Source organism: Pelobates fuscus, chromosome 6 (genome assembly GCF_036172605.1).
Source record: "Pelobates fuscus isolate aPelFus1 chromosome 6, aPelFus1.pri, whole genome shotgun sequence".
In the NCBI taxonomy this organism is placed as follows: Eukaryota; Metazoa; Chordata; class Amphibia; order Anura; family Pelobatidae; genus Pelobates; species Pelobates fuscus.
In genome coordinates, this window is record NC_086322.1 from 257,578,657 (window position 1) to 257,606,048 (window position 27,392).

General features: G+C 39.0%; 1 protein-coding gene across 11 annotated transcripts in view; it reads left to right on the top strand.

Annotated features, from left to right (window-relative positions):
- Positions 1-26,957, top strand: part of EXOC7 (exocyst complex component 7) — a 52,237-nt gene extending 25,280 nt beyond the window's left edge. For 6 of the 11 annotated variants that reach the window (XM_063459012.1, XM_063459004.1, XM_063459013.1 and 3 more), the window contains 8 exons: positions 1,397-1,435; positions 3,093-3,158; positions 3,667-3,787; positions 5,517-5,612; positions 18,685-18,745; positions 18,834-18,875; positions 24,831-24,964; positions 26,745-26,957. In XM_063459012.1, the coding sequence (XP_063315082.1) occupies positions 1,397-1,435; positions 3,093-3,158; positions 3,667-3,787; positions 5,517-5,612; positions 18,685-18,745; positions 18,834-18,875; positions 24,831-24,964; positions 26,745-26,850 (665 nt within the window). In that variant the 3' untranslated portion in view covers positions 26,851-26,957. The remainder of the gene's footprint in view (positions 1-1,396; positions 1,436-3,092; positions 3,159-3,666; positions 3,788-5,516; positions 5,613-18,684; positions 18,746-18,833; positions 18,876-24,830; positions 24,965-26,744) is intronic. The other 5 variants (XM_063459007.1, XM_063459015.1, XM_063459008.1 and 2 more) reach the window with 1 other exon arrangement.
- The last annotated feature ends 435 nt before the right edge of the window (positions 26,958-27,392 follow it).

Genomic DNA, 27,392 nt, shown 5'->3' on the forward strand with positions numbered 1-27,392 from the left:
AAGTGCTTTTGAGTCTTTTTAGCTTGTCTGTCTCTGTGCTCTCCATCCTAGTTGTCCTGTGTCTCGCTGTGCTTTCCAGCCAAGTAAACTATTTCTACCTCTGTGATTCCCAGACAGATACATTAGTCTCTATCTCTTTACTCTGTTGCCTGATTATCTTGTTTCTGTCTCTGTATCCTCCAACCAATTAGCCTTGTCTCTGTGCCCTCCAACTAAGGTGCATTGTCTCTAGCACTGTGCTCTCCAACCAAGTAACCTAGTCTGTGTCCCCATCCAGATTATCTCTAGGTCAGCCCTTTCTAACCAAGTCTTACTAAACATTTTACAGTGCAGGATTTTGGCATATCCTTATTTAAGCAAAGGTGAAGTAAAATAGTAGCAGCTCTCTGGCTGGATAGAACAGTGAGCTCACTGTCTCTGATGGCACTGCTTTCTGGTTTTACTGCATTGCCAGTCTGTGATATAAAAAGTGCCTTAGAATTCTATTGTTAGATAGACGAGGGTCATCATTGAGCTGTTAGATGCCACCCACGGCTGAATCGTTTATAAGTGCTGATTTAGACTGGGAGTTTCCGAGATAGGGTGACCATACCTGGTCTATGGACAGGATGTCTTCTGTTCATCTGGATGTTTGAGACCATGAACCTGTTATAGATATTATGTTTATTTATTGAGGGAGCGGGGAAACAACTGGTGAACATTGAATGTTGTTTGTTCCTCTTGTAACTTTAGAATCATCAAAGTCCAGGTGTCTTTAAATAGCACAGTCCCGGTTCCCCAATTTAATTTGCCTAACTTGTCTTCCAGTTCTCCAATGCATACTACAATCATAGGTTTGCAGATGAATTAGCAACACGCTGTGCATGCACAGTTAGTAAAACAATGAGCAGAAATCCCCTATAATGCACTCATAGAAGAGGCCACCGTACCCGTCCTTGCATGACTAGTCGGTCTGTTTGCTGGAAAGTACTGCATGTTTCTGCTCCTGGCAGTTATCCTGAATAGCAACTGTATTAAGTTTGTTTTTTTTCTTTTGTTTTTTTTGTATCCCACATTTGTCCATACAGCTGCCCCTTCTATTTTGTTTCACCAACATTGTGTTTGGTTTCTATACTCTTGCTTTCTCTTTATTCTATGTTCTCGACTCAGTTCCTTAATCTATTTCCATCTTACATCTCTCAATTTACATTTACTTTTCTGCCTTCCACTTGCCTTCTCTTACTGGCATCCCCTATATTATCTCCTTTCCGACTGCACCCATAACTTTTTGCTTTAGTAACTTTGTCTTTTCTATTTGCTGCACTAAACTGATTTATGTTCCTCCCCCTCTTGTTCTTCCGGACCCTTTCCCCACTTTGCTTCTCTCTCCTTTCTCTTCCTGCTCTATTCTCAATAGTTCTGGGGGACACTTACAATATTCCTATCGATCCTAGAGGTAAGCAGTGTAATATTCCTAGGGGTTCCATGAATTCTGTTCCCTGTTTACTATTTAAATTCCCAGTTTGTGGTGATAAAGAAGACATTAAACTATGTATATATTTGGCTCACTTGATATTTTATTTTATTTTTTTAATTTGTTCCCCATTGAGAAATTTTTTTTATTGTATATATTAAGTCTGCTGCCTATATATTTAGAATATAATTTCTCTTTCTTTGATCTGACCCCTGCCTTCCTAAATGTCAAGCTACGGACAGACACTCTAAGCACCATAACAACTTTAGCTTAATTAAGTAGTTTTGGTGTTTCGATCGTGCCTCTGCACTCTCAGTGCTCAGCTTTATCCCATCTGGGAGTTAAATTACTTTGTTTATACAGCCTTAGCTACACCTTCCTTGGCTTAGACTCTCACAGCCTTCCTACACACTTCCTGAAAAGAGCTATATTTTTATAATTGCAAAGTGTGTTTAATTTAGACATTTTTAATCTCGTGCTCTGTAAATTGCCTGCTTGAATCTGCAGCAGCCTCGTGTGTGTGTGTTTAAAGTTTTCAGGAGATGAATGCTGTCTGCACATGCTTTTTGAATTTAGTTGATCAACAGCTGTTGGACGTTTTGTCATTTGAACTCCCCATCATTAGACGTACAAAATAGGAGTGTGACAAGTATTCGTTAAACACGTGCATTGTCTGTTCTACAGTGATTGTCTTATATGCATACAATTTATAGGTGCTGTTATTTTGTAGTAAATCTACTACTTCTCTGTGACGGTTACTATAGAACATCTGCATCAGAAGCAGGCAGCCTTTGGCACTCCAGATGTTGTTGACTACATGTGCCATAATGCTGGCAAAGCATCAGGGGAGATGTAATCCACAATATCTGGAGTGCCGAAGGTTTCCTATCACTGATCTACATGTATCACTCCCACGCACTGAAATCAGTGCGTGGGAAAATCTAGCAATTATTTCAAAATGATTTAAATGTGTGAGAGCTATGTCGTAAGTCAGCCAGATTCTAATTTGTAAAGGATGTTATTTTTTTTTTTTTTGCTGCTAATTACCACTTTCTAGTTAAGAACAATAAGAATGTTTAGGCTGTGCATTGTACTATCCTAAATAACAAATGTTTGTTTTTGGAAGATGGAACAGTGGGTAAACTTTATGGACCAATTGCTCATCAGAAGTTGTCATTTCTATTAAGTACCAGAAGGGAGCAGTATATCACCACTCCTAATATGTGGCTTATGTGTTTTATGAGACTGTGATTTTAAACTGGTCTTATTTTCATGGGTAGGGGTGGGGGCAGTGTAGCAAATGGCTCTGTATTAAATGTGATTTGTATCTGTGTCTGGCAGATATACTTTGATTGCTCCATCAAATTCTAATTTTCTAGTAGTGAGCTAGAGTTGTCTTTTGATGCGCAAGGCTCTCCGGTGTCTGCAACAAACCTTTTCACCAAAAATATAAATTACCATACACTTTCCTTTTTTTTTTTTCTTGGTGGCTACGTTTTTGGCATTTCTATTACTGTTGGCCACTTCAGTCTCTCTTCCAAGTAACTGTATTGTTTAGTCGTTCAATAACTTTATAGGGTCTTTTTTTTGGTGATTGACTGCAGTGTCTTTCATTCCACCTTTGGCTATTTTGTTTCAGAAACCAGCACGAATGCTAGCAGTTACAGCTCAGAGTTCAGCCGCCGTTTGCTGAGCACCTATATCTGTGAGTATAATGGGCTTCGCTAGCAGGATTGGCGAACAGAACCCTTGTGGCACTTTGAGGTTATTAAATTATCCATTCCACCTGTCGCTAACTTCCTCTACCCCTTGCAATCCAGGTACATCCCATCTATCAGGGTTATTGTCTAAAGTAAAATTCCAAGTGAATTCAAGATGTACTTGGAATTTAAGGCCAGAGTAGTTGAACTGAATGCACAGCTAAGAGAATTTGTCCAGATCTATTTTGGGCTTAAATGTAAATTTCACTTAGAATTCTCACTTTAGCCAATGTGAGATTTATGGCATAGTTCACCCTGCCTATCATCCTTCTCTATCTCACTCTCTTGGCATTTTTGTCTTTTTTTTTTTTTTCCTCTGTTCTGAGCACTATTGACTATAGGACTTTCCTGTGTTCTGTTTTTCACTCATTTCTACACCCTATTATAATCTACCATATTTTATTTTATTTTTCTGCTATGTGTCTCACTTTGCATATTCTGCACTATATACAGGCAAAGTACTTGGCAACCTGCAGCTGAAACTTTTGTCCAAGTCCAAAATGTATGAAGATCTGGCCCTGAGTGCTATATTCCTTCACAACAATTACAACTATATTTTAAAATCTCTTGAAAAGTAAGGCAAACCTTCTGAATGATATGAAATATTTACTGGTTCACTATCGTTTTTTTTTGCTTGTTTTTAACCCCTTAAGGACACGACGTGTGTGACATGTCATGATTCTCTTTTATTCCAGAAGTTTGATCCTTAAGGGGTTAAAGAAAAAAATGTTTTGCTCTTAAATTGCTATTTTTTTTTTTTTTTTTTAAAGGACCCAGTCCAATGATCTAAATAGATCAACTAACCTTCTAATGTTAAAAATAATTGTATTTATATAAGCCAGTCTGCCGACACGTAGATGATATTTCTGGATCTGGCAGAAAAAAATGTTTCTCTGACAAATGAGACAGTTATGGAACAAAAGGAAAATAAATGGTTCTCTGCTTGATGAAGTCTGATTGTCTTGCTTTTTAAGTAAAAAACTAAATTTAAAACAAGTATATAAATTGTTGGAAGGCAAGAAGTTAACTCCATATTGCTTTTATTTTTTTCCTATCTCTGCAGTGGTGCTGGTTTCTAAGAATATGTTTCTTTCCATAAGAAAGAACAAAAGATAATTAAGGGGGGCGGTGAGCGGGCAGCCTTTCATAACAAATGTGTCCCCTAGGGAGCGTAGTTTGCCATGGGCTAAATTAGAATTGTAAGTGCGGAGCATATGAGTGGAATGGTATATAGATCTAAGTAAGCCACCTCACCTTTTAATGCATATAAATATAGAACTTATGTTTGCATTTTTAGTCTTGCAGTTTAATAATTTTAAAATCATGGATAAGATAACCATCTCCTGTTTAATTTTTCTCATCTTTTTTAAAGGGGCACTGTAGGCACCCAGACCACTTCAGCTCATTGAAGTAGTCTGGGTGATGTTACCCTTTTGCACTTAGTGCGGAAATGTAAAACATTGCAGTTCCAGAGAATTGCAGTGTTTACATTGCAGCACTAAGTCTCCCAGACAGCTACTGGGGGCGCTTCCGGAATCCTTGCAGACTTTTGGTCTGTTATCTGACACTGGACGTTCTCACGGACCTCCAACGTGAGATTTTCCCCATAGGAAAGCCTTGAATATTGCTTTCCTATGGGGAGGTCTAATGCGCACGCGGCCATTGCCGCACATGCGCATTAGATCTCCCCCACCGTCTGATGTCTTTGCTGGATTCAGGTTAGTGGCTAAAGGGGTTCTAACCCCTTCAGCCCCGAGGGAGGGGGGACCTATTAACCCTATAGTGCCAAGAAAACTGCTTTTGTTTTCCTGGCACTATAGGATACCTTTAAAAAGTAAAACATGATTTTAGAAGCTACATAATCATTACTGTGGGGATTTTTCGCCTTTCAGCCTTATGACTAGATTTAGTTTTGGTCAGATTCACTCTCCCCCCCCCCCCTCCCCTCCCCCCCACATTTCATACACCTAGAGTGTGTATCAATGCACATTTCAGTATTATACTTTCATCAAGGGCCTTTTAAATGATTTGCGTTTCTACTGAATGAGGGACCTTGCATGAAAGGTTGTCTTAATCTAAGAATTTAGGCACATCCTTTGTTCTCAATACAATCTCTTTGAATAATGTAATTCAAACCTAATCCATTCCGACTCTAGGAGTCTGTATACAGGGTCCTAGCTACAGCTGTGTGTGGGCTTGTGAGCTATCATGTTAATATTCTGTATAGTTCTCAGTTCTGTCTTCCAGATGCCTGGAAATAGTGATAACTATGCATGTGGCTGAGTGTCTGTGTATGTCCTCAGATCAGAACTTATGCAGTTGGTTTCTGTGACTCAGAAGAATCCAGACAGTCTATATCGTGAGCACATTGAACAGCAGATTCAGATCTACCAACGCAGGTAAGTTGAAATAAACATCCCATTTTCCTCATAATAATTTCTACTTTTTAGAACACCTTTTACATTAATCTTAAACGATTTATACTTGAAGCCCTGCTTTCTTTCTCCATCTGATATATTTCATGCAAGCATGAGAGTACAGCACAGAGGTCTGTGCAGTAGACCACAAGATCATGGCATTCTCTATACACCAACTTATGTGATTTGCAAGAAGATGATTGATTTCCAGAGCCATCGCTAGCTGTGACAAACTTAAAGACAAAAGTCAAGTTTTCTCCACGTCCTGCTTGATCACAAGACAAAGTAGTCCCTACTTTCTCGTACATCTTCAAATTGAAAAAAATAAATATCCAGGCACACCTGAAGTTTCTTCTAAAGGGCAGAAAAAATAAAACAATGAGACAGCGCTGGTCAACTTATAAGCAGCAACCCTTTAAAAGGAATCCCTCAAAACCATTTAAAACAAGACAGGTGTAAAACAATAGTAAAAAAGGTTGCGCCACAAAATACAAAGTAAAAATGTAAGTAATGGAAAAGTAGTAGTTAAAAAGTCTTTTGGGGGCGGGGCCTGACCGCAGAGCCGTGAGGACGCTCACCACAGCAGCTCCTGCTAAACTCGGCACTTAACGCTAATTTCACAGACCCACAGGCACTTAATTGTGAATGTAAAGCTACCACTCGAGAGCAGACACCGAGGGGAATAGAGAAAGATACCTCTCCAGCGACGAACCGAGCACAACTCACAATTGGGCCTACAAGCATGGCGGGCGCAGGGGAGACGGCCGCTCCCCAGCTGCAAAGCCACGCCGGGAATCTGTCTGCATGCCCTCGTTCCCCCCCCTCTGGACCGGTGGGGGTTATCCCGGTCTACCCCCAGCCGACTCCCTGGCAAAGCGATGGGCCAGTACCGGCTCCGTGGAGCCTGAAACCAACCGACCCAGCGGTCTTTAATATGGCGGATGCCTCTCACACCTCCGACGCATGGCGGGAAACGGAGATGAGGCTGAACAGCATCTTCGCTAATTTCTGGGACTCCCTGGAAGCCCGTATGAGAGCCTCAGAGTCTGCAGACCCACTCCAGACTTCACCACAGCGCACCTCACAGGAGGCCAGACGGAGACAGACAGCAGCGCAACCCCAACGACAGATCCCTCACAAGGGTGACGCTAACCCGAATCGGAGGGGGCAGAATCGAGTTACAAGGCCCAAAAAATCAGTAGCTGGACGGAAGTGGAGGGTCAAGTACTCTCACCCCCCATGCAAAGCAGTGACACGGAGGGGACCACCGAAGCCGAGCACAAGACCTCCCCAGACAAGGCAAGTGAAGCGGAGGGGAGCTCGATCAGGGGAGGTGACTGCCTCAGGAAGGTACATACAATGCTACCTCAGCCCAAGACAGGCGAACCTTACCCGACACACAGCTTGGTCGGAGCTACACTCAGTGCCTTCAGCAACTCTACCTGGCCCAGGGGATGTCAGCGCCTTCACACCGAGGAGACTGCACCAGCTGCACGGACCACCACATGAGGCACATACACAGCCCCAACAAGGCATCGGCTGACCCCCCAAAAGGACTGAAACTCAAAGCCAGGCATAGTACCATCTGTCACACAGATTAATACATTACTAGGCACGGCTATGTCCAGGCTAATATGCCCCTTGACATTTAACTCACACTCAGCAATTGTATTAATAATATGCCTATTGTACCTGACCTACTCTTGCTTCACTATAACTTATAGCCTATACACTCTTTGCAACTCCAAGTCAGTCTAACCTAATACCTACAAAATCGACTGACTGCACATAACTGTGTTTTTCCTACTGAAGTATAATCAGACAGTTACCTAGCTTGCCATCACCTTGAAACTAATCTCTATATGACACTGCATCTAGTTTGTTTTATAATACCTTACATTACTTCATCTGAATAATCGTCCTAGCTAGGCTATTTGATAGTAAAAATGCTTAGCGTAACTTGTGTATTTCACCTATGTCAAATGCTTAGCGTAACTCATGTATTTCACCTATGATGCTTAGCGTAACTCGTGTATTTCACCTATGAAAAGTGCTTAGCGTTACCCGTGTATTTCACATATGTAGCATGTTTAGCGTAACTCGTGTATTTCACCTATGTATAATGCCTAGCGTAACTCGTGTATTTCACCTCTACATAATGCTTAGCGTAACTCGTGTATTTCACCTATGAAAAGTGCTTAGCGTTACCCGTGTATGTCACATATGTAGCATGTTTAGCGTAACTCGTGTATTTCACCTATGTATAATGCCTAGCGTAACTCGTGTATTTCACCTATGAATAACGCTTAGCGCAACTCGTGTATTTTCACCTATGAATAAGGCTTAGCGTAATTTGTGTATTTCACATATGAAACACGCTTAACGTAACACGTGTATTTCACCTATGAATAACGCTTAGCGCAACTCGTGTATTTCACCTATGAAAAAAGCTTAGCGCAACTCGTGTATTTTCACCTATGAATAAGGCTTAGCGTAATTTGTGTATTTCACATATGAAACACGCTTAACGTAACACGTGTATTTCACCTATGAATAACGCTTAGCGCAACTCGTGTATTTCACCTATGAAAAAAGCTTAGCGTAACTTGTGTATTTCACCTACTAATAATGCTTAGCGTAACTCGTGTATTTCACCTATATAAGATGCTTAACGTAACTCATGTAATTCACCTATGAAGACATGTCAATACTATAAAAAATGTGCCTGTACATCAAAAAAAAAAAAGTGCAGTATTATGATGCCAAATTGTGAATATTGATACATACATTATGCGTGCTGATGTGGCACTTTACTCTTGTTTGTTATATCCATGCACAGAAAAAAAAAAAAAAAAAAAAAAAAAAGTCTTTTAATAAAAGATAGCAAAGTCCAAGTAAAAGCAGTCCAAATGGTTAATCCTTACGTATGATCTTGAGATCTTCAAGTGTGATAACGTGTCCACTTATATGAAAGATAAAAGACGGGGACAAATAATAGTGCAATATGTATGGCTCAAAAATGGGCATAGAAAGTAAGGATGGTAGAGAACTCACATTTACAAGAGCTATAATCCAGCTCTGGGGTAAAGCGCGTACAGCGGTATAATCCCCGCTTGTGGGATATGTCGCGGGTATCTCTCCGTTTCTGATGCAGCCAATAGTGCTCACCGTATAACAATGTCGATATAGGTGAAAAATAAAACGTACTTACAAATAGAGAGCAGACCGACTGCTCTATGATGTCAGCATAGGTGGATTGATCCCCACCTAGGATTTCTTTAAATACAGGAACCTTCCAGGCAGATATTTAAAACCAATAAAAATATATAAAAGTAGTAATAAAAGGCCAGGATAGAATATGAGTAAAATAATATATATATATATGTGTGTGTATCTAAAAAAGGTAATTGGCACAAATAAATGACTAAAATACTTTAATATTTAAAATACACAAAAGTTTCCATAACGCGTTTCGTCAACACTACCTGGCACATGGTATTATGTAAGAACATAGGTGATTTGAATTTTGGCGCCAAAATTGGTACCAGCCAATGAGAATCAGTTAAAACAAAATTAAATAACACAAGTTTAAAACACATATTTAATACTTTAGCTAGATTCTTTATAGTAGCCCAACCTATTTGGGCTTTAAATTTAATGAAAACGAGCGTGGGAAAGTATAAAATTTAGTGTTTAAAATCTGTCACGTGACTTGCGGCACTTCCGCATTTCGGGAGTTAGACCGCACAGCATCTTGGGAAATGTAGTGAAAAGCGGCCGTTTAGATTAGAGCAATAGAAATTTGATATTATTAAAAAACCAGATAAAACCATCTTGGGAGATAAAAAAGAGGATATATAAGAAGCCATATTAAAAGTGGCAGCTAAGAATTCGATATTATATATAAATAAAAACACATTGGATAATAACATAGAATAGAAGTAATTAAAGAGGTAGCAACCTAATTTAAACAACTAAGAAACATAATAAATAATAAAAAAAAAGAATCATTATAAAGACTAAAAGAGTATTATGCAATTATAAGAGATTATTTATATACATATAAAAGGCAGATTAATATAAAAGTATAATGTATATAATTATAAAAAATTGTGCAAATCAAAGTCTGCATTAAGACCATGGGGTATAAGGGTCTTAAGGTTATACACCCATTCCATTTCTGTTTTTCCAAGTATCTTTTTTTATATCTCCTCCACGCCAGGGGGTGGAACATTTTTTTTATTCCGATACATTTAAGTAACTGTGGGTCTTTATTGTGCACAATAAAATGTTTGGATACTGTATTATTCAGATATTAATTTTTAATATTTCTGCAATGTTCGCTCAGTCTTATCTTTAAGCACCTTGTGGTCATCCCCACATATTGGAGACCACATGGGCACTCAAGCAGATAAATAAAATTTTTCGTATTGCAACAGATAAAATCATAAATATTATACACATTATTGGTTATATTAGACATAAATTGAGTAACTTTTTAGATGGGACAGAAGGGTCTGTGGTTCTGCATACTATACATTGTTTACATTTAAAAAAGCCCTTTGTCTGAGGAAAAAAAGAAGAAAAACTTTTAATCGGGGATTTATTAGTAAAATTGGTGGTTAGAATTGATTTAAAATTGGGTGCTCCTCTAAAAACAATATTTGGGTGTGTTGGTAAAATAGGATTAAGTATCTCATCATATTTGAGTATATGCCAATGTTTTTTTATTATTTTTTTGACATTATTACTTTTATTGTTGAAATTAAAAATGACCGGAAGGGATATAGATTCATTTTTTTCTTTGTTTTTGTACATCAGGAGGTCTTTGCGTTCTTTTTGTTTTACTGTATTGATTGTATCATTTAAATCTGATTCTGATTAATTTTTTTCAACAAATTTATTTTTTAAAAGGTCTGCTTGTTCATTAAAGTCATTGATTTCAGAGCAATTTCTGCAAAGTCGCAAGAATTGACTTTTAGGGGCACTTTCTAGCCAAGGCTTATAATGGCAGCTCGATTTATCTATCGCCGTATTAGCGCTCACTTTTTTAAAAAATGTTTTCGTTTGGAGTTGTCCTTTTTTGATAAAAATATTTAGGTCTAAAAAATTCATAGATTTCTTGCTGTATTCGTGTGTAAGAATAATACCCCTATTATTAATATTTAAATGATTGATAAAAGCAACAAGGGTATCTTCTGTACCATCCCAGATAAAAAAAATAGGTCATCTATATACCTGAAATATGAGACTAGGTTTGCCCGCCATATATGATTACCCCAAATGGCTTGGGTTTCCCAGTCTGCCATAAATAAATTGGCATAGCTAGGGGCAAACCTAGTCCCCATAGTAGTACCTCTCTTTTGTAAGTAAAAAGAATCTAAAAAACAAAAATAATTGTTTTTTAAAATAATATTAATACCTTCTATTATAAAATCTATTTGGATTGCAGGAATTTTTGCTTCTGAAGCTAAAATTTCTCTAACAGCCTGACATCCGATATCATGGGGAATAATGGTATAAAGTGACTGGACGTCACAGGTAACTAATATAAAATTGGATTGCCAAGTAAAATTATTTAAAAATTTTAAAAGTGACATAGAGTCTTTTAAATAGGATTTCATAAGTTTGACAGAAGGCTGGAGAAGGGTATCGATATATTGGGAAAGGTTGCATAAAAGAGAACCTATCCCAGAGACAATTGGTCTACCTGGGGAGTGGTGTTCGTTCTTTTGGGGAGAAAATAAATTACAGGGGTAATGGGGAACTCTTTGTTTAAAAAATTAAATTCTTGTTTATTTAAAAAATATTTAAGTTTAATCCTTTATTTAAAAAAGTGGATAAAATTACTTGTATATTTTTTGTGGGATCAGATGTAAGTTTTTCATATACATTTGTATTGTTCAGTTGCCTATGAGCTTTGTCTATATACATTTTACTGTACTGTATAACTACTCCACCACCTTTATCGGCTGATTTTATTACAATTTCTTTATCTTTTTGTAATTCTTTAATAGCCATCCTTTCAGCATTTGTAAGGTTATTGGGATCATATTTCTTGTATTTGATTTTTTTCAAGATCTTTTTGAACAAGTTTTTCAAATAAGATCAAAGGGGCTGATTTGCAGTGGGATGGGTAGAATTTAGATTTTTCTCTAAGATGTGTATTTATGAAGGGCCATTGTTTATTTGTGATGATGGGAGTGGGGTAGAGATTTCATCGCTTTTACTTATAAAAAATCTTTTGAGTGTAGCTTTTCTAACACATTTATTTACATCAAGCAAAGCTTGGAATGCATTAAATGAAGAAGTGGGAGCAAATGTAAGACCTTTGTTGAGGACAGACAATTGAGCAGCGGATAAAACTTTATGTGAGAGATTAAAAATACCACTGTAAGAGTCTTTAGGGGGTATTATTATCTTTCCAATCTTTCTCTTTTGTTCCCGTCTTCCACTTCGTCTTCCTCTATACTTAAAATTGTTTTTTGGGAACGTGATGGGTGTGGCGTCTGTGCTAGTGAGGGCTGGTGGGTACGTATTTCTAAAAAATGATCCTCATTATCAAAATCTGAATCAACTGACAATAGTTGATACCTATTAGGGTGATTTGGGATGGTGGGTGACTTGGAGTAATTGGAATTTTCATTGTGGTCATTTGTGTATCGTGATCTTTGGGGTTTTGGTGAGAAATTGAAACCAGAGGAATTGTGGTATTTGGGGGATTGTGGTACAGGATTATAAGCGTGATGAAAAGGTTTTCTTTGCTTATAAGAAGGTAATTGATATATGTTGGTATTGCTTTGATAAGGTAATTTGGAAGGGGCGTTATATCGGTGGACTGCAGTTTTTGTAGGTCTTGTTGTGGATGGGGACTGATAGTGAGATTTCCGTGTAGCATAGTTTTGATATTTAGAGGGTTGTTGGTATGTTGTGTTGTTGTAGGAGTTGGAGTGAGTATACATATGATTTTTGTGATCATGATAGTTAGTTCTAGAAATGTTGTTATCTGAAGTATGCTTTTTCTTAAGATGATAAGTTCTCACTTGTTTGTTCGAGGAGTCAGTTATATCTCTGATGTATTTCTTAATTTTCAGATGTTTTGTGTCTACTTCAACTTTTTCGATTTTGTTCTGGATTAGTATGGAATTTTGTTTATATGCCTTGGTTTCAGTGAATGGAAGAAGTTTCTATCTAAGATCATTTATTTCAATGTCTAAAATAGACAGTTTTTTACTTTTCTTAATTATTAGTTATATTATCTTATTATTAGTTTCCATCAAACCAAAAGTGCATAGTTCTAATTTGCTATTCCATTCATCCATAAATTCAAGATCATCTTGATCAGAAGTGGGTAATTTGAGAAGTCTTAAACCACGGGGAGTTATCTGCTCGTCTATATATTTTTTAAACGTGGCAATTTCCCATTTAAGTTTTTATGGCTTCTTATATATCCCCTTTTTTATCTCCCAAGATGGTTTTATCTGTTTTTTTAATATCAAATTTCTATTGCTCTAATCTAAACGGCCGCTTTTCGCAGCTGTTTTTTACTACATTTCCCAAGATGCTGTGCGGTCTAACTCCCGAAATGCGGAAGTGCCGCAAGTCACGTGACATATTTTAAACACTAACTTTTATACTTTCCCACGCTCGTTTTCATTAAATTTAAAGCCCAAATAGGTTGGGCTACTATAAAGAATCTAGCTAAAGTATTAAATATGTGTTTTAAACTTGTGTTATTTAATTTTGTTTTAACTGATTCTCATTGGCTGGTACCAATTTTGGCGCCAAAATTCAAATCACCTATGTTCTTACATAATACCATGTGCCAGGTAGTGTTTGTAATTCCATTTGACAAAGTCTGTTGATGAAACGCGTTATGGAAACTTTTGTGTATTTTAAATATTAAAGTATTTTGGTCATTTATTTGTGCCAATTACCTTTTTTAGACACACGCACGCACGCGCGCGCGCGCCCCGCCCGCGCCCCGCCCCGCCCTTTTATTACCACTTTTATATATTTTTTTTATTGGTTTTAAATATCTGCCTGGAAGGTTCCTGTATTTAAAGAAATCCTAGGTAGGTGGGGATCAATACACCTATGCTGACATCATAGAGCAGTCGGTCTGCTCTCTATTTGTAAGTAAGTTTTATTTTTCACCTATATCGACATTATTATACGGTGAGCACTATTGGCTGCATCAGAAACGGAGAGATACCCGCGACATATTCCACAAGCGGGGATTATACCGCTGTACGCGCTTTACCCCAGAGCTGGATTATAGCTCTTGTAAATGTGAGTTCTCTACCATCCTTACTTTCTATGCCCATTTTTGAGCCATACATATTGCACTATTATTTGTCCCTGTCTTTTATCTTTCATATAAGTGGACACGTTATCATACTTGAAGATCTCAAGATCATACGTAAGGATTAACCATTTGGACTGCTTTTACTTGGACTTTGCTATCTTTTGTTAAAAGACTTTTTAACTACTACTTTTCCATTACTTAAATTTTTACTTTGTATTTTGTGGCGCAACCTTTTTTACTATTGTTTTACACGTCTTCTAAAGGGCAGTCTTTTCTTTTTTTTTTTTTTTTAAACAAGGAAGTGGAGAACAACGTTTTGGCTCCTCTCTGAGCCTTTATTAAGTCTCAGAGAGGATAAAGGCTCAGAGAGAATCCGAAACGTTGTCTCCACTTTTAGAAGAAACTTCAGGTGTTCCAGGATATTTCTTTTCTTCAACTTGATGTCTTCAGGGATTGACCCTGCCTTTCGGAAGCACCCTGCAGCAAGTATTCCCTTTTTATTTTGTGTGTGTGTGCATTTTTCTTTTTTTTTTTTTGCAAACAACTGGAATTCCGATTCAGTCAGAATGAGTATTTCATATTAACTTTATCTTGATAAAATACTCTCATAAAACTAATTTCTCATGACTTACCATTCCGTCTCGTTTTTTTTGAACTGCTGTGACGTTTGTTTATTTATACCTGTAGTAAAACATTGTTTTAATCAGGATCATAGCTGAAATCACTCCTTTTAACAAATGTAAAGAATCAGGATTTTCAGCTGGCTTATTTTTAAATTGATATATGAACGGCAAGCAATCCCTCTTCTTAACATATGACAATGCTCTCAGCTATTTAATACAGTCTAATGCTCATATGAATTGTTCTGGTCATTCTGTAATGTGAACTTCCACATTATCATAAGAATTCAGGATGATCAAGTGTACCCGATCGAGTGTCTATCGCTATAGTTGCACAGACTTGCTCCGAAGCCTCAAAAAATTTCTCTCTATGCCTGCCTCCATTGGACTCGACTGTGCTCCCCTTACCCATTAAGCCGACAACTCTTCAGACCTTATCTTCTTAATCGTATTAATTGTAAGTCTTGTTTTAACTTTTGTTCAGTGCTGTGGAGTATGTTGGCGCTATTTGTATAATTGTAAATTTAGAAACCTATATAGTACAATAGAAATTATGGTGGGGATGAGGGGCATTACCTTTTTTTTAATTCATGTGCAGAGATGGCTGCAAGAATTCGACGATTTGAGCGCATCGGTGTATTTTGTGCCATGATATATATATTTTTCATTTATAAATGTTGTTTTTTTCACAAAGGAACATCACATAATCACTGTACATTGTTACCATAAATTGTGATAGCATGACTAGTACTTCAGCAAGGGGAATCAGGTTTTTGAATGTGTTAAATGACACATTCATGTCACAACTGGTACAAGCACCAACTAGAAAGGACACTTATCTGGATCTCGTTTTAACAAACAAGGTTGATCTTTTGACCAACATTCAAGTAGGGGAGCATTTGGGAAATAGTGATCACAATATGGTAACTTTTGAAATAAACTCAAAAAAGCAAAAGCATGTGGGGTATATTAAAACGTATAATTTTTAAAAAGCCAATTTTAATAAGAGTAGGGCAGCTCTACAACATCGACTGGCATAAACTCCTTAGTGATAAAAACACTGAGGATAAATGGAAACTATTCAAACAAATATTAGAAAGGTACATTTCACAGTATGTACCATTGGGTAATAAATATAAAAGAAACAAATTGAAACCACTGTGGCTTAGTAAAGAAGTAAAACAAGAGATTAAAAATAAGAAAAGGGCATTTAAATCGGACAAATCCAAGGCATCCTATATAAGATATAAGGAAGCCAATAATGCTTGCAAAAAGGCAATTAAAGTGGCTAAACTAGAAAAATGAGAAATGGGTAGCCAAAGAATGCAAAACCAACACCCAAATATTTTGCAAGTACATCAATTCTAAAAAACAAAAAATGAAAGTGTAGGTACACTGGAAACAGAGATGGGTCTGTTTCTTAATAAAGACCAGGAAAAGGCAGACATTTTAAATAACTATTTTCTTCAGTATATATTAATGAGGGTCCTATGGCAAGACATATGCAAATGATTGCTGCAAGAACCTTGCAGATAACTTGTGATTGGATGACTCGAGACAAGGTGCTACAGCAGTTAAAGAAAGTTAATGTTAACAAAGCTCCGGGGCCTGATGGTATTCACCCATGAGTACTTAAGGAGCTAAGTGGGGAAATAAGTGAACCTCTGTATTTAATTTGTCCAGATTCTTTTGTTTCAGGTATTGTACCGGAGGATTGGAGGAAGCCAGATGTCATTCCAATATTTAAAAAAAAAAAAAAAAAAAGGGTTCAAAATCCTTGCCTGGAAATTATAGACCTGTGAGCTTAACTTCTGTGACAGGGAAAAAGCGCTATTAAGGGATAATATTCAGGAATTCATTGGGAAGAACTTTATTAGCAATAATCAGCATGGTTTTATGAAACTTAGGTCATTTCAAACTAACCTAATTGCATTCTACGAAGAAGTAAGTAGAAGTATAGATCAGGGTGTTGCAGTGAATGTGATCTTCTTGGATTTTGCCATGTCATTTGATACGGTTCCTCACAATAGGTTAGTCTTCAAACTAAAAGAAATTGGTCTATATGAATATTCTTGTTCTTCGGTAGAACATTGGCTTAAGGATAGAGTACAACAAGTTGTCATTAATGGTACATTTTCAGGCTGGACAAAAGTAGTAAGTGGTGTCCCTCAGGGTTCTGTTTTGGGATATTTAACATATTTATAAATGATTTTGAAATCGGCATTGAAAGCCATGTTTCAGTGTTTGCAGATGACACAAAACTTTGTAAAGTAATAAAATGTGAGCAGGATATTGCTTTACTGCAGAGGGCTTTAGATAGATTGGGGGGACTAAAATGGCAGATAAAATTGAATGTAGAGAAATACAAACTTTTGCACTTTAAGGTCAAGAATGCACAAGCAACTTACACCCTAAATGGTAGTGAATTAGGCATAACCACACACAAGAAGGATTTGGGAATTGTTATAGACCACAAATTAGGCAACAATATGCAATGTTCATTTGCAGTTGCTAAGGCCAGTTTTTGTCATGTTTTGTCATGTATAAATAGGGGCATAAATTCTCGGGATGAAAATATAATTTTGCCTCTTTAGAAATCACTGGTAAGACCAGACCTTGAATATGCTGTGCTATTTTGGGCACCTGTTCTAAAGAAGGATATCATGGCACTAGAAAAGTGCAGAGACGAGCAACAAAATTAATAAAAGGAATGGAGCATTTAAGTTACGAAGAAAGGTTAAAATATTTAAATCGCTTTAGTTTGGAAAAATGGCGCCTCAGAGGGGATATGATAACATTATACAAATATATTCGGGGTCAGTACAAACCATTATCTGGAAATCTATTCATAAAAAGGGCTATACATAGGACACGAGGTCACGCATTTAGGCTGGAAGAAAGGACAGTTCAACTAAGGAAAAGAAAATGTTTGTTTTTTTGTTTGTTTTTACAGTAAGAGCAATAAGGATATGGAATTATCTGCCTGAAGAGGTGGTTTTATCAGAGTCCATACAGATAGTTAAACAACAATTGGATAAATACTTGCAAAAACACAACATACAGGGATATAATTTCTAATTAGTGGGGTAACAGCTGCTTGATCCAAGGAGATATCTGACTGCTATTTTGGGGTCAAGAAGGATTTTTTTTCCTAGTTTGTTGCAAAGCTGGAAGAGCTACAGACTGGGTTTTTTGCCTTCTTTTGGATCAAGAGCAAAAACATATGTGAGGAAGGCTGAACTCGATGGACGCAGATCTCTTTTCAGCTATGTAACCTATACATGCAATCTAAATTGACATCAATCGTAACACTCGGTTAATGTACAATATAAATGTAGTGCTTGTTTGTTACATTCAACCTGAGACAATTATTATTATTTTATTATTTCCAAAGCGCTGTACAATGGGTAAAAAATTGCATCTTAAATCACATTTTTTTTTAAAAGGCTTCACAATTTGCATGTCCCTGTAACATAATGCATACTCTCCTAAAGTGAATGCACCATAAAGATCCATACATGAGGAAATGATTTAAGATTTAACAAAAAAATTGTGAATAAAAACTTTAAAACAGAACAAAACACAGCACTGTTCAGCTTCTCAAATATTTGTAACACTAAGGTGGGTGTTCACACTTTTCAGAGTAAATGTTTTGGGTAATAATCATCTATTCTGGTAGTGCTACTAGAGACCAGATAAGATCTCCTGTCAATGTATTCAAGTTGTCTACCAATTAACGTTGGGTGATATACTGCTGCCCCAATAGTTAGATCCTGGATATGTTGTCGTCCATAGTATTGTTCTTCTACTCCCTACCCCAATCCTTTCAGGGTTCCCCTCTGTTAGTATGGTACATGTGTCTTTTTTTTACAAGTTCAAGTATCCCCCTATTTTTATCAGTTGTAATATGCCCTTCTCCCCTTATGAGTATCCTTTGTTTTTTCCACGGTTCCCATATTTTGTCATATGTGTATAGGTTGTTATTTGAGGACCATCTAATTTCCTCCATAACCCTCAAGTTTTCTATTCTGGATAACCATGCCCCACGTGAAGGTTGGATATTGTGCCATGATATTTATATGCTGCTAAATACCTAGTCTCTAATACCTTCTCGTTTCTCCTGCAGCTGGCTGAAAGTCACAGATTATGTTTCGGACAGGAACATGCCAGCTATTCAAGGACAAAAGGTGACTAAAACGCACGTTGAATAGCACCTGCATTTCTTTGTTAATCCCAAATACATTGATTAAAACCCTCAATATGTCTCTTTTTCAGCTGAAGGATAAAGAACGACAGATGATTAAAGAGCGTTTCAAGGTGAGGAGAGAGTTGGGCGGGATATGGCCTAAGTCAACCATTTTTCTAATTTGCTGTCAATGCAAATACTGTATGTTAAAATCTATGTATAGGGCAAGTTGTTCGAACAAAAAAAATATGAAAAATTGTAAACTAATGCAGTCAGTAGAAGAAAAAAGTATAAGGATTTAAAATAAGCATCTAAAAGACTTACCTACCTAGTAATGATCGTAAAACGCTAAACCTTTTCAAGCCTGTATAGGAAATCCATCTTTCATCTGAGCTGATAATTGCAGACAGGAGCCTGTGTTCTTGTGCTGTAACATCAATTACAAAACACCTGGTGAGAAATACAGGGGCTCGCTTACATACATCATCGATGCAATAATCTCCTAACATACCAAGTGAACTGCAGTTCTCAGTGTTAAGCTTTAGATACAATGAATTAGCTAGTTATTACAAATGCTTTATTTATTTTTTCTTTCTTTCTTTTCTTTCTTTCTTACTTTTTTTTTTTTTTAATATAATTTTTATTATTTTCCAAGTATATGGGGTACAGAAGAGAAGGGAGGGGTTAGGGGGGGTAACAATCATAGTATGTCATATGATATATTAGTTTGTTATACAATAAGTAGTAATACTGTACACTAGTACGTTACACAATAAGCGTAATGCAGTATAACCGCTTAGCATTTGTAAATGTTAGCACAGCAAATCCTCCTTATATTATATAAGTGGTAACATCGTATGATAGCTTAGGACAACACAATTGTTAAACCTGAAGGTAGTATTGTGGTGAACAGGGGTGAACAGGACAAACGAGGTCGGATAAGGGTGGGGAGGGTCGTCTCTATAGGACCCTGAATACAAGAGTATAACCATTGAAGGCCTCAGGTCAGGTCATGTATTGTTAGGAGCCTTCTAATAGCTCGGTTCATGCCAATCGATTAGTTTAGGTTAGGTAGGGGTCGTGTCCCTGTCAATAGATAGGGTCTGATCTGTCAAGAAGTCACGTAAGGAGCGTTAGGGCACCCTATAAGGATTTTAAATGGTGAGTGCTTTAGCGTATAGTATTCGCCAGGGTTGCCACATAGATGTGAGTCGGTGTGTTTCGGCACTGTGGAGTGTCGTCATGCTTTCATATATATGGTACTGTTGGATCTTGTCCCACAGTTGGGATTTAGGCGGGCATGTCTGTGATTTCCAGTTCAGCGCTAGGAGGTTTCTGGCAGCTAGTATGGTGAGAGCACATATTTGTCTGTGGTCTTTAGGGAGGTTAGTAGGGAATAGGAGTAAAAGATAAGTTTTTGGGTTCTGGGGAAGGTTCTCGACGCCCAGCGACTCCAGCAACCTCCCGACCTCTGTCCAGAGGGGCTGAATCACTGGGCATGTCCACCAGATGTGGAAGAACGAGCCTGGCTCTTTGGAGCACCTCCAGCATGTCGGCGTCACAGTGGGGTAAATTTTGTGTAGCCGTAGTGGCGTCATATACCATCTATACAACAGTTTTCTGTGTGCCTCAATGTGGGTGTAGCATCTAGTGAGTTTTGAGAGATTATTGAGAGCTTGTATCCAGTCTTCGTCAGACAGTCGGAGTGTGCAGTCTTCCTCCCATTTCTGTTTGCATAGGGGGTGTTGTTGAGGGGCCACACTCTCCCACAATCTGTAGCATAGGGAAATGGTCTTAGGTTTTCCCGGTGTAGCCCAGCAACGGTCAATGATCCCCTCAGCTGGGAGAATCTTCTCCTGCTGATTGTCATGTTTGTGTACATGAGTCAGTATGGTGCCTTTGAGTCTGAGGAATGTGAATAGTTCCTCTGGTGGCAATCGCCATTTGGCCTGTATATCTGCGAATTGCATCACCTCTCTGCCTTTTAATAGTTGCTGTATGTTGGTGATACCCGCTGTAACCCACTTTGCTATGGGCAAGTCTGGCGTCGCAGCGCCGAGGGCTGACAGAGGCGCCTTGGCGTGATATAAGGTTTTACATCCTAGCTCGGACAGGAACGAGTCCCAGGTGCTGAGCGTGAAGGTGGTGGTGGGGAATAGGGCCATCCCAGAGGCCCTGAAGTGTTTAGGTGTCCACAAGGTGTCTACTATGTTCCCTCCCTGAACCTGTTTGTTCTCCATATCTACCCAGCTCAGTTCTCCCTTAGGGGAGTGCAACAAGATTCCAGCTGTCAGTGCTGACGCTTTGTAATATTGTGCAATATTTGGCAACCCTACTCCCCCTTGGTTGACCCGTGTGTACAGGAGTTTGGTAGGAATCCTAGGTCTTTTATTATCCCAAATAAAGGCATTGCATGTTGTCTGAAGAGCCTTAAGGAGGGGTTGTGCAATCTTTAACGAAAGCATGCGGAAGACGTACAAAATTTTGGGCAGTATGGTCATTTTGAAGGCGTTAATGCGTCCTAGCCAGGAGAGCCGTGTGTGTTTCCACTTCAATATCTCTTTCCTGCACATATTTGGGAGGGGCGAAAAATTTAGTTGCGTAATTTTGTGAACAGAAGTTGCAATTTTAACTCCCAAATACGTGAGGGAGGATGACCGCCAGTCAAATTGATGTTCCTGTTATAGAGCTAGTGTGCGGCTCGTGGACAGGTTGACTGCTAGGGCTTGGGTCTTGTCTTGGTTCAATTTGTAATGGGAGACTAGGCCAAAGTCTCTAAGGGTTTGTATGAGGTGTGGCAGGGACCTTTCTGGCTCCTCCAGTGTTACTAAAACGTCGTCGGCGAATAGCGCCAGTTTGTGTTCCTGTCCTAGTACTTGCATTCCCTTAATGCCCTGGTGCGTCCGTATTTTTTGTGCCAGGGGTTCTAGCGATAAGATATATAGAAGGGGGGACAACGGGCAGCCCTGACGTGTCCCATTAGTGATATGGAATTCATCAGAAATGAAGCCCCCATTTGAGACCCTGGCTGCCGGTGCGCTATAAAGTGCACTTATCCCGGCTATCATCTCTGGTGGGAATCCATAGGTCTCCAGGACCCTGGACATATATGTCCAATTGAGGCGATCAAAGGCCTTCTCCGCGTCCAGCGCAAGGAGGAGGCCTTCGGTGTTGTCCCTGTCAACTCGTGCTAGTATATTAAGAATGCGTCGGGTGTTATCCGAGCCCTGCCGGCCACGGACAAACCCCGATTGATCATAGTGTACTAGTTGTTTAAGAAAGGGAGCTATTCTATTGCTAAGTATCTTGGCATAAATTTTGGCGTCACCATTCAGCAACGAAATTGGTCTGAAATTTTTGCACTGTGTAGGTGGTTTCCCTGGTTTGGGAAGTGTTGAGATGTGGGCCAGGAGGATCTCTGCTGGTAGTGCCCCTCGATCGTTACTTTGTCTATATAGTTTCAGTAAGTGAGGTGAGAGGACAGTTTCAAACAGCTTATAGTAGGTATTGGTGAGACCATCAGGCCCCGGTGATTTGCCCGTAGGCAACGCTTTAACCACTGATGTGATCTCGTCTAACGATATAGGCTGTTGCAAGGACTGGATTGCAGTTGGGGTCAGCGAGGGTAGGTCTACGTCTGCCAGGAATTTGTCTATGTCAGTCTGCGTCGGGACCTTCGTTGTGCCATCATGCTGGAGGTTATACAGTTTACTATAGTATTCTGCGAAGGCATTTACTATCCCCTTGGGGTCAATAATCTTGTGGTTGCTGCCTCCTTGGAGGTAGGCAATCCTGGAGGCGACCGTTTTTTGCTTCAGTTGTGCTGCTAATTGAGCTCCTGCCCTATTCCCTGCTGCAAAGAATTTGTGTTTAGATTTCTGTAGGAGGTAGGTGGTTTTAGCTAGTTCCACATCTCGTAATTGAGATTGGAGCGCCAGTAATTTTTTCTGTAGAGCTATGGTGGGCGAATGTTTGTTTTCATGTGTGATAGTCTTGATCTCGTTAATGAGAGTCAAGTACCGTGTCTGTTGAGTCTTCCGAATGTGGCTAGCGTGTTTGATAAAGCTGCCCCTAATAACCGCTTTATGGGCTAACCAGACATATTCGGGGTTGATGTCCTGTCGGTCATTGTCCTCAAAATAGTGCTGTAGGTCTAAAGTGACTTGTTTGATAACGTTGGGTAGTGTCAGTATTTTATTGTCTAGTCTCCAAGATGTACGGCCGGTATTAGGGAACTTGTCTTTGAGTGTCATTGTGATAGGGGCATGGTCTGACCACGTGATATCCCCAATTCCTGTGTCTAGTATGTTTGGTAATGATGTGGTCCTAACCAAAAACCTGTCTATCCTGGAGTAGCTGTTGTGCACAGCTGTGTGGCAGGTATAATCAACTTCAGTAGGGTGCATGATTCTCCAGGGATCTACAAAATCGTGTGTCGCTAAGATGTCCCTGATGTTACATGATTGTGTGAACCGCCTCTTGGAGGTGGTGGTCGCCACCGTGTGTGAGGCAGACGAGTCCCTAGTGCTGTCTAATAAAAAGTTGGTGTCGCCTCCAAGAATTACCTCCCCAAAGCTATACAAATTCAACATTGCAAATACCCTACACATAAATTCCTCTTGGTTATCGTTAGGCCCATATATGTTCATGAGGGTGAAGGGGTTATTGTTTAGGTGGCATTGAATGATGAGGTATCTGCCTTTCCTATCGCTGATTTTCCGGACCATTCTCTTTCTTACTTTTTAATTTCTCTCTCTCTCTTTCTCTCTCCCTCCCTTCCTTCCAAGACAGCTTAATTTAGTATTTTTTGTTGTATATATCATACCACCTCTATCTAACTGCCTAGTTGTAATCTGGAATTCAATAAATGTGTTTATGCAGCCCTAGTCACACCTCCCCTGCATGTGACCTACACAGTCTCCCTACACATTTCCTCTAAAGAGAGATGCAATGTTTAAACTTCCTTTATTGCACATTACTGTTTAATTCAGAATTTCATATCTCCTGCTCTATTAATAGCTTTCTAGGGCCTGCAGTAGCCTCCTGTATGTGATTAAAGTTCAATTTACAGAGCAGAAAATTAAAACTTCAAAAGTTAAATACACAAGACTGAAAATAAAACCATTTTTCTGCAGGCTGTGTCAGTCACAGCCTCACAACCAGGTGAGGTATGGCTAGGGCTGCATAAACAGAAACAAAAATGATTTTACTCCTAAATGGCAGAGCAGTGAGACTTCCAGGGCATGATCTGTACACACAAACAGCTTAATTATGCTAAAGTTGTTTAGTGCTTAGAATTGTTTTTGGTACTTAGAGTATCTCTTTGGTACTTAGAGTATCTCTTTAATCTCCTTTGCTAAAAACTGATCAGTAGATCAGAAACAAAGTTGATGTTTTGAATATAAGCTCTCTCATTGCTTTTGTGTTTTGCTAATATCATTGAGCTATCTTGGTCCTTTTAAGTGGATTTCTATTAGCAGAATTCAAGAGTTGAGAATGTTTGTAGCGGATATATAGTCCTGTATCCATCCATTGTTTGTGCAAATTACAGTCATCTAAAGACATCTAAAGTCACCCAGACTACGTCAGACCCAGTGGCCTGTCATGCAGCAGCCCTCTAATTTTAACCCTCAAATGTAAAACATTGCAGTTTTGTCGAAAATTGCTATTTTCATATTGCAGGGTTAAACGCACCTCTAGTGGTTGTCTTCCAGACAGTCATTAGAGGTGCTTTTACAGCATTGACAGAGTGACCAATACAGCTCACAGGAAAGCATTGAATGTAATGCCTTCCTTTGTGAAACATTTGGATATGCGCTCGCCACACATGCACATCGGTCCCTAATGAGAATTATTGGATTGGACATCTGTGAGATAGCCAGGTAGCATTGCAGGCGAAAGAACGTGTGGCAGCACTGAGGGTCCATGTCACTATACTGTTAGTAGTACAGGTTTTATATTCCTAATGCTATGGTGCTCCATTAACTAGAAAGAGTGACATTCTAGCAAATGCATAAAATGTTTGGGGAAAAAGAACTAGTTGCTTTTTAACAAGTATTTTTTCTTTCTTTCTAATGTGGTCATAGGGATTTAATGATGGTTTGGAAGAGATATGTAAAATCCAGAAGTCATGGGCCATTCCAGACAAGCGTCAGCGGGAACGAATACGTCAATCCCAGAAGAGCATTGTGCAAGAGGCATATGCAGCATTCTTACGCAAGTAAGAATCAGGAGGATATTTGTTTTTTTTTTTTCTAATCAACAAAAACATTTTGCTCTTTTCCCAGGAGCCCATGATCTACCTCTTGATCAGAGCTCAGAATTTGCACTTGCCCAGTAGCTAGTAGTGATTGAGAATTCAGCCCTGAAAAGTAGAGATTTATTCCTGATGTGTGGGCCATGGACTCCCCAGGCTTCTAGTGACAAGTAACCTTTAGGCCTGTCTAGCAGCAGAAAACTTGACATTTTTAGCCTCCTGCTATTGATGTTCTCCAAGTTCTTTCTACTTGCCTGTGTTGCCCAAAACTTTTCTATTTTAATTGATGACTTTTTTTTTTATTGTCACAGTGTAATTCAAGGATTTAAAGACAAAACTGAGTTTTGGTATTGCTGCTTGCACCCCCTAGTTGTCGTGTTTGTTGAATCCATTATTCAACCGTATCTCATATCATTGCCGACATGTTCAGTTCAGAAAATGCTATTCTTCCTTATGCCCTCTCCTAGTTCAGCCACCCTCGTTCAGTCTTGCACACTGTTTTGCTACTTTTGAGGTCAGGTTTAGAAAAGGAAAAAAAACACTCCCAAGTACCTCTGAGTACTTCCAAGCACTCTACCAGACACATCATCACCGTAGTTCCCACTTCCAGCGTTACAGCTTGGCTGGGGTATCGGTGGCCTCCACCCACCCTGGACCCAAGACCAGGATCCAGCTTCCAGTGGGCAGACCTCTCCTACTCCAGAGAGTGTAGCAGGCTGCTCTTACAAGAGCAAGTGATTATAACCCAGAGGAATATAGTGATATAACAATCCCCAGAGGAGATACAGCTGTTCTCTCCCCCCCCCACCACCACCACCACCACACATACGATGAAACTCGATGTTGAGGGTAGGCAGGAAACAGGTAGTTTATTGGCAGCCACAACTGGCCTTATATTCAGGTCCCCATGCAAGGGGCACTCCCCCCTGAATCTGAGAGTAGACTACAGTAAAAACAACCACACAATGACATTGGCTCTCAGGTCCAGGACACTCCCACACACAAATAAAATAATCCCTCATCTGTGCCTGGGAGATAATTGGACTAGATTAGTACATTTCCTGGTTCAATTATCTCCAAGCACAGAAAAACATACTTTTTAACAGTACCCTGAAAGTACCCCCAAAACCCATGGAAACATCACAAAAGTTACATCACCTAATAGCCCCGATCCGGGTGACCAACATATCCAAATCACCCAGATCGGTTCAGGAATTTCCTGGAAGTCATAATTTTGACCGACCGCACGCATGGTCCCATGCCCAAAACAGTTCCATGAAATAAGTGCTAATGGTCGGTCAACTTCGGTAGTCTTTTACAGGTTTTCCTGCAGGGCCCATAGTCTGTGGGCAGGTGGCTGCATACAAGCTCCTCCAGGAGCTCGTGGCAAACTCACGTGGAAAGGGGAGTTTGTCACAAGAACCATCAGATAAGATGCGCTAGTTTGATCCTTGACTCCCGTTAAGATTTGGTTCTATAATACTCTGAAACACGAAGTGGCAAAATTGTTGACAGCCCTCCTCCACTTGTGTGTCCCACCACTCATCTGTCCTTGCTTTGTTTAGAATATCTAATAGAGTAACCTCAACCTAGTTATTACCTTTAATTGGCTAATTAAAAACCCCTGGTCACTCTTTGGATTAGCCAGGCTACTGTGGCTTTCACAAATGGTTGCCAATATTCTATATATTTATTTTTAAATTAAATGTAAATTATAATTCTTGTGCTTCTTCCTTTCTTGCAGGTATGGCACTGGTGTTAATTTCACCAAGAATCCTGATAAATACATTAAATATTCAGTGGAGCAAGTTGGAGACATGATTGAGAGATTATTTGACACATCTGCATGAAGATCTTAACTTCCTTTTGATAACTGTATATATTATATATAAATATTCAACCTCCTAAATCTGTATATACACTAAGAACATAACTCATTAAACTCTAACCTCATTTACCTGGTTCGGTCTGTGTATCTTGGTGTTCTAGGGGTGCAGGATGCAATAAATGATTTGAAAAATAGCCCACCTGGCGCATGTAGTGCAGTACTGGACATTTGATCTTAATGAAGGATATTTTGGATGTGGAAGTGCACAGGGAAACGACAAGATTATTATTGGGAGATTTATATGTCTAAAGAGGATGTTTTATCAGATGCTGTATGAGCAGAATATTCAACGATGTAATACTTGTGTAACTTATTATTTAGTTATTGTGGATGTAAAATTATTTGTAAGACAGCATCCCAAATTGACTTATACCTTCCTCCTTTCAACCGGCCCTATTTGGGATGCACATCAATGACCCTCAGAGCCTTACATCCCCTATGACACTGACATTCTACCTTTGTTGCCAGAGCATCATATGCCAAAACAAAAAACTTGAGCGTACC